Below are 14,607 nucleotides of genomic sequence, written 5' to 3' on the forward strand. Positions count from 1 at the left end.
ATAAAAAATTCTCAGGACTAAGGGGAGTCAATCATCTTGGTCCTTCGCTTTTTGTGCCTTCAAAAGTTGAGCCTGATTGTCATTGTCCACTCTACCAGATTCCTCGCTTACAACTCCCGAGACAATTCTCTACACACCGAAAGAAGGAAATAGGTTTGGTTGATGAGGGTTCGCCTTATAGGTCAAACCTCGGTTTAGGAATTAACCTCGAATTGAATTGATAATTGAAATGACAATTGAAATAGAATTGAACTGAAATAGAATGCTTTCCTTTTGAGGGAAAAGCTAGTTTTGATCTAAAAATGCTTGAACTTGATACATTGATGAAGTTTTCTTGAATCTTCATGTAAATGTTTAGGATGTAATGTAGAATGTCTTCAAGAAGATTGTTCATGGATGCTTGAACATGAATGCTTGAACATGAATGCTTGATCTTGACTCGACCTTCTCCTTCAATGCTTGATGAATACTTGAATGCTTGCTCACATAGACTTGAATTGATTTTGCTAGAGTACAATTGAGAGCTCACTTATAATTTTCTTTCTCATTTTTAGTTACCAAATGAGGGGGGAGGTGGGTAGGCTTCCTTTTATACCTAACCATGCATTAAATGTTTGAATTTTCGGAGCAAGCCAACACATAGCTAAATTTCCCTCCCACATCAAGTGATCGTTGTGAGGTCCTATTTTGGGCCTTGATTAGGAGGACCAAAGTGGTTAGGGCACCTTGGTTCTATCAACCAGGACTAAGAATGGGACTCATGAGTTGAGAATGCAAATTTCAAGAGGGTAGGAGTAGCATTAAAGCAAGCATTGAGCACTAGAGGCCAAAACGCCAAGGTGAGGGCTAGGCGAGGACAAAATTGTATAGAGATACAATTTATGATGCTATAGTTAAATATCTATCCTCAATTCATGTGCACTCCTTTGTAGCATATGATGTTATTTTCAATTTATGAAATCTCATAGGTTGCAAACTTTTAGTGGTAAGTGGCTTAGTTTCTTTGAATCTAGAAACTTGAAATATTTTTTAATTACATTTATTATTTTGTTGAATTTCTACCATGGCATTATGTACCCAAAGTTTTACACATGCAACAAAGTGGGGGGAAAATGTAGAGAAAAAAAATGCATACCCTAACACTTTCCCCCTTTCATTTTACACCACTTTACACACATGTTTTTATTCTAAGTGACCTTGAGTCCTAAAAAGCCTTGAGTTATATGTTTAGGTCAAGTATTTAAAGGAATCATTCCTCTAGGGCATTTAGATATGAAAAAATGACACTGACAGCATTTTCGAGGACAACATATTTTACACATCTATCTCTAACATAGTGACCCATCTATTTACATCAACATCCAATTCCATGACCACTTTCATTTTTATTATTAACTCAAACCTTAGAACTTGACTTAAGCGCAAGTGTTAAACTTCAACTCTTACATAGCAAGCTCCATGATGCTTCCTAGCACCACTTTTCCTTGCATCAAATATCATCTAGACAAATGTTTTCTATAGGTATTGAAGGTCTACTTATATGTAGGATGAAATCATTACATAAAGACGCAATCATATCATTTGAGTCAAATCATGACTCCAATAATAACCATAAAAATTTGAAGACAACACATTTCATATTTCATCATTCTAATTCGCACATTCATTTTTAAACAACTATAAACTATGATCTAAAAATTGAAATTCTCTATCAACCATCAAAATCAAATAAACCTTATTTCCCTATAATTTTATTTCAAACAACCATATTCTTAAGTTTTCATTTAAAAACAATTTATTAACCCTAAAGCTATATTTATAAATAATAATTATTTGTTTCCCCGCAATAATAAATCACATCAACCAAATAGGAAATCATAAAATGACACATACAGCCCCCACAAAAAATAATAATAATTAAAAATAAAAAATACATAATTTATTGTACAGGACCTTTATTTTATTTAAACCTAAATAACTTAAAAATAGCATTTGCCCGTGTAATTTCGCAGAATGAAGTTGTACCTACTCAGAGGACACGGAAGAAATTAGCAATGCTTGTGAAGGATTCAGATAAAGTTATGCAAATAAAGCCTGAGCATAAGTTCGAAACTTGGCTAAATGAAATTAAAAACTGACTGAGATAAGCTCGCATGCCTGTGGATCGGTAAGAGGATTTTAGTTACTTGTGATGGAAGTATGGTATTTTCCAGTAGGGATACTGATTAGCACGCCGAAGGGAGAGTTCAAACCTTAGCGTTTTTTTCATATATTGAAAAGAGGATTTGGAGCAGATGAGAGAAAAAGAAAGGAAGCTACGAACCCTCATGCGAATAAGCAATGCTCATCTCCATGTCAGCTCCATCCATAGCTATTTTTGGGCCTTCACATACTCACAATGCAATCTTCTGGTACAAACATGTTCTATTCCAAAGGTTCACCTAACAATTTTTTCTATGCAAGCTTAAAACTAGGTTGCTTACTACTGCTTAATATTTTAGGTGTTAAGCAAAAAATTTCCTTCTAAAAACGAAAGGAACATACTGTTTTGCCTTTTTTACAGTGAAAACTACATTAGAGACAATATTCCTTCAACATCATTCATCTTCTCATTTTTTAGGGTAGTGTCAACACTCTAGCATTATTTAGGAATAAATTCCAAATTAAATAGAATACATGATTAATTAAAAAATAAGGCAATTAAAAGAGTTTTATTGCTCTGAATGTAAGATCAGTTGATCTTTAAAGTTGAGTTATAGTTGTAGAGGAGATCAATTTGTTTCAGGGAAATATGTGCTAAAAAGGGACACCTTAGAATTTTCTGTTATTTCCGAAAAGGCAATAGAATAGAGATAGTTATGAGGGGACGAGGACAAGGGACAAAATCTGAGTGGGTATGCATTAGGTGAAACACATCATAATACCCTGTAATTTTTCTTGAAATTTGTAAAACTTGAAGAAAGTTAAGTCCAGTTTTTAAAAGGCATCGCCTGTGTCAATAATGGTAAGGGCGAACACAATAAAAGTCACACTATAACTTCAATAGATGCATATTCATTTATCAGTATCACAACTTTGTCTACTTATTTCAACCAAAGCATAAGGTCTGAGGTCCTGTTAATAATATACATCTTAGTTTTTTATTGTACCAATATAATTTACATACATCAAAGGATATAGAAGCATTAATGGCAGTCTGTAACTAATTTTTGCAGGCTCTTAGCAATTGAATAGTAAAGTTGCTATATGTCCGAGCAACATCCATATCTTGTTGTCAAACATGATGACTACTATTGCCAAATTACGGAGTGTGATTGTTTGTGTCATGTGGCGGTGGTGTGGGCAATGTTATTATCCCATTCCATGGATTCCGAGGGGCATCATGCTCAATTGGAGCTGATTTAACTGTTGCTCCTGAGTTTGGAACTGGATCAATTAGATGATAATCACTGAGATTTATATCGGACAATTCTCTTCGGTAATAGTTGTTGCTGTGATCATAAATTTTTACCTGTGCCAAAACATCACGCCATATCGTAAATCTGACAGAGTGATGTCAGAAGACCTACATTAAAGTACTTCAGCAGTGGAACAAAAAGCAGGTACTCATGACTAGCACTCAAAATGATGAAAAACAACGCAATTTGGACTGTATAACTTCAGTTCTCAGCAGACAAAGGAAGAGAAAAACAAATACTCACAAATGTGAATGTCTGGTAACCCAAACATTTTATGATTCTCTAACTACAGTAGATCAAACATTTTCTGCTGAATTAAAATAAATATTTAGATAAGTAAACATACATTGAGTTTCTTGTTTGATGATACGCCATTGTCACTCTTAAACAAATTCATATCTGTCACAAACACGAAAAAAGCCAATATTTATTTCAAAAGAACTCTATGAAATCTTAGGCTTCATCACTGATAAGTAAACTCCACCAGAGAATTGAAGATATTAGAAATGATTCAACAAAAACGGTGTCACAAGGTATTGTTGAAAATGAACTGGTTGTTGTTTTATAATTTTATTTATAGCTAAATATGTTTTATTTTGAATAATACAAAAATTACTTGTTATTAGTTAGTAACATCTTACATCTCTGTAAATTTCAAGACTGCACATTTTCAAAATCAATGTGAGGCTCCATATGATCAAATATTTAGGTTTGTCTGATTTTAATCGCTCTCTATTTGAATTCAATCACTTCTGATGAAGACATGGCTCATACCCAGAGGGCATAATAACTTAAAAATTTGCATGCTGTATTTGTAATCCACGTTTAACTCAAAGCCGAGTCCAATTATAGTACACATGTAGCCCCTTGTAAATAATTGCTAAAACAATGTATTATTAATATATTAGCACACTCTCCCCTGTTAACAGGGTAATGGACAAGAGCTTTATTGAATAAATCCACAATAGTTGAAATCCCTGAAGGGTTTCTCAAGCTCAATTTTCATGGAGCTTCTTGTTGGGACATGGGGCTTGATGGAGCTGGCTGTGTTTTGAGAGATTCTGGGGCACAGTTGGTGAAGGTTGGGTCCTTTATTTGTTTGAAAGCTGATAATAAGGCAATGTGGCTGGCATTGGTGATAAGATTGAGATTGGCTATCTCAGTTGGGTGTAAGAATTTGACTGTGGAAGGAGACTCTATGGAGCTTTCTCACGGTTTGGATAAAAAGAAAACTCCTAACTCATAACTGGAACTTTTGGAGCTTCCTAGATAAAGCTTTCAAGCTCAGTGAGAGCTTCAAAGACATCTTTTTTACTTATTATTACATGGTGACAAATTTCTTGGCTAACGCAGGATTAAGTAGATCACCTTTTGGCTGAAGTTAGTCACAGAATGAATGCTTTTGTGAGGCTTGGACCCTCTCTTGTTAGCCAATTGCCCTTTTTAATTGTCTCCTCTCATCCCTTCATCTTTTTAAGTCACCTGGTTTGATTATTTTAATTTTTCTGGCAAGGGTAGAGGAGGCTTTCTATTCATCCTTCAAGGTTGGCATTTTGTAGTTTGGGAAATTATTTACCAGCATGTGTGTGCAAGATTGCCTTGATTGTTTGGCTTTAATCGCCATTTTTTCCTATTATGCATAGCCTAGAAAGTTTTATTTGAAGGCTATTCAATTTTAGCTCTGTTCCTTCTTGTTTGTTTCCTGTGTTGAATTCTGAGTGATTTAGGCATTGTTCAAGTCAAATCTATCCTCAAGCCGAAAGGTCCACAAATTAGTAGGATTTTTAGGTTTAGGACATCAATTGGAGCTGACATTAGAAGCAAGTTGGAGTACTTCATTGCAGACCAAGCTATTTATGACTGGATTTGCCATCTGGTCCTTCCAGAAGTAGAGGTTGGATCATCCATTTGGCTTGAGGAGCAGATTGCAGAGGAGGTTGATTGTGAGTAACCGATCCATTGTTTATAAGAGGAGATGAGGAGATTATGATCTTGAGGAAGGAAATCCAAATGGTTTTCTCCCAAAGGAAAAATTGGCATTCTTAGCCATGATTATTAACACGGTCAAGTCACCCACAAGAATGGTAAGCTAGAAATTTTTAGCAAATTTTCTACATCATATCTGTCAGATGGTGTTTTGCAGTGGGTGGCTAAGTGGATGAAGGTCGATATTGCATTGCAATTTCACTATCATAAGGATATCTCACAAAGAAGCAGTTGATTCACAGTAATGTCTCTATTGGTACAACTGTGACTACACTTGGAGGCGCAGTAGGTGGCAGGGCTATTGGCATTGTTTCAGGCTCGGATTACGGAGAGGGGAAAATATAGTGTTTATAGATTGATCTTTGTTTGGCTTAAGTTTTGTGGCCTCAGTTGGTTTTGAACTTTCTTCAGTTTCAGTTTTTTCAGTCAAATTTTCATCTATACTATATTGTAGGGTTTGTTGAGCTTTGATTTGGTTAGATATAGAGTTCAAGAGCTCCATTTTTGTTTGTGGATGGCTTTGCAGAGTCTATAGATGACTGTAGGTAAGTTATCACCAATATAAATGTCTGCTAGACCAAAATATTAAAATAGGATTCCAATTTTCTGTTCTTGAAAATAGATTTTGGGCTCTTAACTTCAGTCCTCAGGTTACCAAATGATGCTCCATAGGATGAAGTGGGATTTTATGGTTCATGCCAACACTACTGCAAAGTCAATTTCAGAACAACTATACAGATAATCTTACACAAATAGTTGCCTCTAGGGTTGAGGCATTATGCACACATCCAACTCCAAATGCACTGGAGACTCTGCAACTTGTAAATCTACAAACTTTATTTTTGGAAATAAATGTCTTTGCTAAATATATGTGGAAACAATTAATCTCTAAGTTTGAGTTCAAAGTTCAGAAATATCATAGCGATTTCCTGCCTGGTAAGCTAACTAATGTTCTGTATACTGCCAGTGTCAGCTAGTCATGTCTATTATTTGATCCATTGGTACTAAATTACTCAGAATTATAACTGAGCGCATAACATAAGAGAGAGGCCAAATACACAATATTGTTTCTTTAAAGCATTTTACTGGCACACCCTATTGTTGTGAGTGATAGGTCCTAATTTAATAGGAAACGTATAGAAAAGTTTATTCAAGACCTCAGATACACAACTGAAACTTAATAATGGTAACCACTCACAAAGAGATCGGAAAAAAGAAAGGTTAAGCAAAGTTCAAGAAGCATGCTAAGAGCACACGTGGATATGAAATGAACTTGTGGGAAGAGGCCTATGTTTGTGAAGTTTCTTATAAGAACAATCGACATGCAACAACATATATGACCTCTTTACATCCATGTATAGGCACGAGCTCTGGTTCACATGGATTTGGACATGAAGAATAAAAGTGGAACAATGTGATTTGAAAATGTTGGAAACTTGAAAGGGTTGAATAACCAATATAGAAAAATCTAGCTAACAAGCACATGAAGAAGAAAAGCCATATCAATTTCAGCATTGTACTCCAATGTCTTTATGAGTGGAACTGGATATAAATAGATTTAAGCTAAGTTGCTGAATCGTGGGGTTTTTCAGACGATTAATGTACTGGAATCGGATTCTGAAACAAATCTCCTGTGGATGCATCCAGGGTTCGTGTTTTTAGATGCCTAAATGTTTCCGAAATGTTTAGTGATTCTAGTTTGATCTTTTTGATATTCTTAAGACCTACAGTGCTGATTAGTGAACTCAGAACTTATCTATCATGAGATTCTAGTTTGATCTATTTGATGTTGAAAACTGAATTTAAATTGGTATGTTATGTTTCAAAATTTGAAAGTTGTAATGGATTTGTTTAGCATATGTATTGGTATATACCAAAAAATGTACCGAATCCCCCAAAAAAATTGTCGTACAAACGTTTTGTATCCACGTACCTATTGCCGTTCCCATACCCAATTCGGCAACTTAGGATTTAAGTTTTACGTACCAATTTTTCTATTCCACCCAGAAACACATTTATGAGAAAAAAAAAATTCGGAAGATTAATCAGTCAAGGTTTCTGTTGGAGCTTAACCCTAAAAATCATGAGGGTTTGCTCATGAGATCCATATCCCATACAATTTCTTTGTTGGGATATCACTTTAACTAATCTTCTATCAATGGGATATCACTGCAATTGCAATGCACTCTTCAATTGGAACACTCATATCTCCTTCTGGAGAACATCCATTCCTCCTCCTATTTGCTCCTTTTATCTCTTTCAATTCTCTAGTGTACTTTTCCAGCTTGAATGCTTCTCTCTGATGTCCTCCTGTAAGACATCCACTCTTCCTTCAATCCTTCATCCTCCTCCTATGTTCCTCCAATGTGCTCCTCTAGCTTGAATGCCTTTTTCTTCCATTTTACTTCTTTTGGCTCGAATGCTATCATCTCTAGCTTGAATACCTGCCATTTACAGAACTACCACTATCTACCATTTAATTGAAGCAAGACTATAACTTCAGCTTGCCTACCAGTGCTAAGATGCCACTTTCAGAGACTTGAACGCTGGTCTTCAACATGACAACCAAGTGTCCCTAGCACTTGACCAAAACACCTTTGACAACACATAGATGACGTTATTGCAATGCTTCTAGGTGATTACATTTGTGCTCAAGCACCAGGCCTAGAATAAGGGATTTATCATAAGATCAAACAAACTGATTGCTATGTACATTGATGAATTGAAAAAGTTCATCAGGAACTATGTCAAGGCTTTGAGGCTGCTATTTAGCAGGCATGCTTGTATTATGAGGTTGTTGGAGGCCATCTTTAAAAGTATCTGTCCACTAAAGCTTAACCAATAGCAATTGGAAAACAAAAAGATAGGTACACAACAGGCACACATTTAATTCTACTATTAGACAGTCCAAGACTTCAAAGGAAGGACAGTAGACCCTTCTGACATTGCCAATTTACATTCAAAGCAGCATTCTTTCAGCTATAGAGAAATTGGGTTCAAGGGACATAAATGCTAGAATCCAAGAAGGATCCATGTGATTGAGTTAGAAGACAAAGATCATAGGAAAATGGCTGGAAGAGATCATGAAGAGGAAATAGAAATAGAGGATGAAACATCCACAAAGACCAAAGAAGACAACAAATTCCAACTGTGTCCTTTGCATACATGCTTGGAATCATCCCTTGAGGATGAAAAGCAAGGTGAAGCAAAGAATGGTGGTGGCTCTTTATGATTCGGTCGGCACTCATAACTTTATAGACACGAACTTGATGAAATCTATGGGCCCAAGAGTTGCTCTTCTAACAAACTTTCAAGTTGTGATGGAATGATCAGAGCACTAGATTTTCAAGTTGAATCTTGATAAAACAACATGAACTTTCGAGCTGTTAGTGGCTAGTGATTTGTGATGTTGTGATGGATTGTGAGTGGATGATCAGAGCACTAAAACTGAAGCTGGAAAGGCATAAATTTAGTTTGTTAATGGGGGCACATTGGTTGAAAACCTTGGGAAAACTCCAAATAAGTCTTGATATGATGCACATGTAAATTGAGCAAGGATAGCAACTGATTACAATTAAAGGACTCCAAACAATTGCTCATAAATTGTTTTCAGCCTATAATATGAGCAAGACACTTGATAAAGGTGAATTTTATTATATTTTTTAAGGTGACTCTATGAAGGGCTAACATGTCAAGATAAAATGCAGAATCCAGCAAGAGAAATTGAAGGGCATTGATAAAATGTGTAAATTTGATCAGAAGATTTTTTGAAAAATAATGTGTGGAATCTATGGAACTGAAGTTTCAGATTAGCCACATGATTTATCATTAGGATGAGATGATATTTATAGATTGCAGACTAGAACTTCTTTTACATATAACTCGAATCAAGTAAATGATGTAGTTAAGTCACCTTAAGAAAAAAATATTAAGATGTAATGACTAATACAAAAACTTTAAATTTTATAGCTCACAGAGCAATGGAACTCTCCTTAGCATATTGTGAATGGGTCTCTAAGAGTGGCTTACACTCAATCCCTTATATGCAAATTTTGTACATGTTTGCTAAAATCAATAGCATCCCTCATGCATCATTTAAAATATTGTCTCTCCACAATTAGAACCTTGACTTGCTTATTCTTCTGGCACCTGGCTTATCCTCCTTGGGCCTTCCACGAATGGATTTTCCTATTTCAGTAATGTAGGGAACCCCGCAATAGCAATCAATACAGTACACTCCACTTTTTTGGATAGGCTCCATTCAATCCTTAAGAGGACTCTATCACTTCCCTAAACTTATTTGAGGAAACATGTGATGTAGATGTTATATTCTCCTCAAAATTTTCCGAATTTTTAGATATGCCCTTAATATAGGTGGAACACCATAGCAACCTCAATTGAATCTTCTAGGATTCATCATCGGTCATGACTTTACCTTATTTGTAATTTCTAGCAATTTGCTTTTCTTTGTAGGAATTCCTCTTGTCAAGCATAGTCGAATATCTGATTCCCTAATGCAAATGTTCATCATAAATACTAGAAAAGCCCTAGTGGCAAGCGTTTTGAGAACCCTCCTTTTATATGTAGGATGATGACCTCATGTAACATATAAATAAAAAATTATATAATCTCTTCTCTTGTAAACCTTTTTTTTTGAGAGGGTAATATCGAATAAGAGGAAGCTTCCATTGAGGAAATGAAAGAAATATACAAGAAATTCCAGCTTTGCTTTTACACCCACTACCGACAAACTAACTGTTAAGATGATACGGTACCAAGAGAAACTCGAATAGCATTACTAAAACAAACCATCAAAAGCTCACAAGAGTAAAACTAAAGTTACGCAACAGCTTATGGATGTAGAGAAACAGCTTTACAACAACAATAGAGGCAACCCCATTTTCAAGAAGCCTTACTAAAATAAACCACTTAAAATTCACAATCAGACTAAAACTAAAGTTACATCACAGCTTATAGATATGTAGAAAAAGTGTTACAGCAACAACAGGGGCAACCCATTTTCACGAGGAAGTGGCTACAAAGCCATCCTACCATTAGTGGTGGACATTCATTCACGTTTGCATGAGCAATATTCACATCATGTAGACACCAAATGAAAAATGATTACAAATACAATATACGCTATAAAAATTGTATTCCTACAATACAACAAGAAAATATAACAGTATATAGCCATTATCAGGTACATAGCTTTAGACTTCAAATTTGAACCATTATGCATTTCCGCTTGATAAATAAAAAATCAGAATGCAAAGCAAATCTAACATGTATATCATGGCTGCAATTGGACCTGAGAAAATGAAGTTATTACTATAGTTCCACTCCTCAGTAAGCTAAGAATTTGACGAAACTCAGCTTGAAATCTAAAAGTATAGTTAATGAGATCAGCTAATCAATCTATAAATGCATTAACAGATTCAACCTAAAGTTTTTCTGAAGACTGCTCCGAAACATCTATTCAACCTTAATATGTCCATGTACCACTCATCAATCAAAATTTTAATAATCCAACAGTCAATAATAATTTTAAAACTAGTAAAATGAAATTTAAACTAACCATTTTATGTTAGATAAAGCATAGAAATCATGGTTTGATATTATAATCTGTCAGGCTTTGACACCACAGCTCATTTTCCCACATGAACATATACTTATGGATTGACATAAGAAAGCCCAAGCTGCATTTTCGTTATTTGCAAATTCAAATTTGAAAGAATCAACCTTGTAAAGTGTACCTTGTCCATAATAAAGAAGCAACATGAACAAGGTTCCCAGCAGCAGCAAAACGGCGATAGTTATGGTTGTCTTCATTTCTGATATCCAAAAGAAGCTGTGCAATAGAGTAACTCTAAACAAAAAGATTATCCGCCATTTATACCCACTTGTGTGTTGTCTTTGTCAACAATCGATTAGTCAAAAGAAACAAAAACTATTCAAAATGGCAAGATGATAGGTCTTGGAAGTTTTGATTAGCTTTGGAGATCCTTTGAAATCTGAACGTTCTAAATCAACAGATTTCAGGGAAGACAAATGATAAAAAGATTGTAAAAAGCCTTGAGTCCTGCAAATCTGGATATGGCATTTCGGGATAAAGCAGAGCAAGCCTCCTGCTTTTGCTGAGGAACATATTGACAAAGCGGATATGAATGGATAAAATAAAAAAATTGGGTGCTAGAGCATATTAGATTGGATTATAAATGCTTTTTCGCCATTCCAAAGTCTTGGGTTTCTAACTGAACAGGCAATAAATGTTTTTGCAGTGATGATTTTGATAAATGAATCCACCTTACTTGCAGGGAAGCACATGATCGATTTGTACACGTTCAGGACCCTGGATAAGGGTAGACTGAATTAAATACTGCTGGAGGATTCTGATGATGCCACCCACATTGAAATTTAAACCACCACAGCTGAAAGATGCAACGAAAAAGTTTCGAGGCTATCATAATTTTCGATACAATCGTGGGGAACTGATGCTACACGCGCCATCACTATTATTTTTAAAATTGCATACAGTTAGGAAAAAGGTATGGTGGGTAGTTACACCTTATGGTGGTGGTCTAATGAGTAGTCCATTATGACTTCAAAAAGTAACTTAAATTTTGTCAATGGGATTATCGTTCCAAGGCAGGCAGGTTACTAATGACATTTTATATGAATTTCAATAAATTTTCTATATTAATAATATTTGACTGTCAATTGATAAGTAAATAAGCAACTTAAATTAATTAGAGTTTGGGTTGATGATTATTATAAATGTTAATAAACACAAAAATTAAATTAAATGTGATTTGTAGTTGGCTTTTGAGAATAAAGAAATGTTATAATAGATGAATGTGTTACTATTGTAGATCTTTTGATGGACTAAGACAAAGATCTCAAATTTTGAAAATTAATTACTTGTCGCTTTATGTCAACCAATGTGAATGCGGATATGATATTATAGAACTACGCGTGCACACAAATTTGACTTTGTAACACATAGATCTTATCTAATAAATTGAAAATTGTTGAATCATGTTCATCTTCATTTTTCATATCCAAATGCTTGGAAGGACTTGCAATGTCTACAAACACCTTGAGAATTTGAGGAATCTCAAGCATCAAATTCTCTTCATTCAAAGCCCTATTGGATCTACTTGGTGATATATTGTGTAGATTTTTAAGACAACGAGCAAGCCACATTAGAATTAGAATGATAACATAGGTAGACAAATGCATTAATAATTTTTTTTTAAGCTATTTATTCTATGCATTGGTCTCCCATTATTGGATAAATGAATGTCCTTAAATACATTATGTCACAACCCCACCAACTACACAAAAGCAAGCACCTTGTGATAGGTTATGAACATACATCAATGTATAAAGGATAGAGGGATTGCATCGAATGTGGTAGCTAGCTCTACCTTGGTAGACATGAATTTACAAATGTAGAAGCATGCATAAGGTAGAAAATCAGAATATAAAATAAATAGTTTTAATTGTCAATTTATTAAGAAAACTATAGAGAATGGGCTTCTAGATTTTCATCATGGAAATGGTCTTGGGAGACAGTGACAAATCAATTGCATGGCATCAGCACTATAGAAGGGGAAGCTAACCGTCATGTAATAGATAAAATACGGTGTCCCCTTTCTCAACATTATTTCAACTTGAAAAGACCATTAAAGGGAAGGAAACAACATCATACACATAACATAAATATGAGTAGGAGAAATAACTAAAAGATAATGGTTAAGGATAGAAGTAGGTGTTTTGTTGCAAGAGCCTAAGTTGGTAAATAAAAGAACAAGTTTTATATTGCTATATGGAAAGACAAGCAATTCTCTTGGACTACAACCAATATTACACATAAGAAACTTGGTATCTTAAATTTCAGTAAGAGCAAGAAAATTGGGTGAGCATTGTGATTGAACAACATTCCACTTGAGTAGAATGGATGAGATGTAACTCATGCTTGAGCAAGTGTAAGGCTAATGCACTACTATTGGTACCTTCACTATGCTCATGAGTTCCTATAGCCATAGTGGCATGTCTATTGAGTCATTTCAAGTATTTTTCCTCACCAAGTGTTGTGGCTAGAACCCTAATCTCATCATATACAGTGTTGATATTGATGTGGGAAGAAGAAACCAAGATACTATTTAGGGAAGATATCATAAATTTGAGGATCTATTTCTAGAGATGAAGGCAAACTCTATCTCTCATTATGTTCTTAGCCACTCCATTCTAATCAATACATATTTCAAAGGATGTAGGGGAAAAAGAAAGATAGTTTTCAACACATTCATATAAAATATTTTCCACAACATTCCTATAAGTACATTCCTTCATAATTACCGTTCTTGAAATAGCATTTAATCCTGAATTATCAAATCCACAACAAAAAATAATTAATCTAAGATGAATCATGCTTATGTGCATGCATCTCTTTAGCTTTTGTGGTGAGAAAAGTTTTCCCCTTATTGTACAACACTAATCCATTTAGAGGGTTAGTTTTGGCTTATTGATCATGATTACGTAAGCCATTTTGGATGCTTAGGTGGCATGTCCCCTTTTGAATAATAGAGCCATGAAAAAGACCACTAACTTATCTCCATTTCCTACAAGCTAAAGGATAAAGCAAGAGAAATCATTTTTTTCCTGGTAATGTTTAATTTAAGGGGCAAGTTAAATAATAATATTATTAAAATAAAAAATGCTCTATTAAACTATTAAAAAATTAAATAAAAATTATTTATTAATATTTTAAAAAATTGATGTCAATGATTCAATCGAAGCACTACAAAAGGAGGGTGTTTGGCTTCATTAAATTATTAATTTTTTCATTATCTTTACATCTGATTTTAAAATGTGAACTTTATGTTCATGTTCACTTTTAAGGATAAAAACCCTTGGTTGACTTGAGGATATTGGAGGACAAAAACCCTCTATGATTTTCACTATTAGATTTGGGGATGAAAACCTTCATCTTCAACATAGGCAATTTCATTTGGGAGTTGTTTGTGTGTTGATGAATTACTTTTAAATATGAAGATTTGTGAATTGGAAGGTTTCATTACAAATTTTAGAATTTCGAAGGTTTTGGACACATTTTGTTGCTACTAAAGTGAAATCAAGGTTTTTGTTCAAGTTTCAA

At 34.6% G+C, this 14,607-nt stretch overlaps 1 protein-coding gene across 1 annotated transcript; it reads right to left on the reverse strand.

Moving 5' to 3' along the window:
- Window positions 1-3,301: 3,301 nt before the first annotated feature.
- Window positions 3,302-11,764, reverse strand: LOC131053981 (uncharacterized). Its single transcript, XM_057988549.2, has 3 exons — window positions 11,201-11,764; window positions 3,805-3,857; window positions 3,302-3,511 (listed from the first exon to the last, which is right to left on the reverse strand). Exons 1-3 carry the CDS (start codon window positions 11,274-11,276, stop codon window positions 3,302-3,304), a joined length of 339 nt encoding a protein of 112 aa, XP_057844532.1. The 5' UTR covers window positions 11,277-11,764.
- Window positions 11,765-14,607: the final 2,843 nt, after the last annotated feature.

This window comes from Cryptomeria japonica, chromosome 3, assembly GCF_030272615.1.
Source record: "Cryptomeria japonica chromosome 3, Sugi_1.0, whole genome shotgun sequence".
Lineage (NCBI taxonomy): Eukaryota > Viridiplantae > Streptophyta > Pinopsida > Cupressales > Cupressaceae > Cryptomeria > Cryptomeria japonica.

What these genes read in the sequence shown, in the direction of transcription:
- LOC131053981 (XM_057988549.2), bottom strand. Translation starts at nt 11,276, where the DNA reads ATGAAGACAACCATAACTATCGCCGTTTTGCTGCTGCTGGGAACCTTG. An exon ending in GCTTCTTTATTATGGACAAG is followed by an intron (nt 3,858 to 11,200) that starts GTACACTTTACA and finishes TGTTTGTGACAG; the next exon opens with ATATGAATTTGTTTAAGAGT. An exon ending in CATCAAACAAGAAACTCAAT is followed by an intron (nt 3,512 to 3,804) that starts GTATGTTTACTT and finishes GTTTTGGCACAG; the next exon opens with GTAAAAATTTATGATCACAG.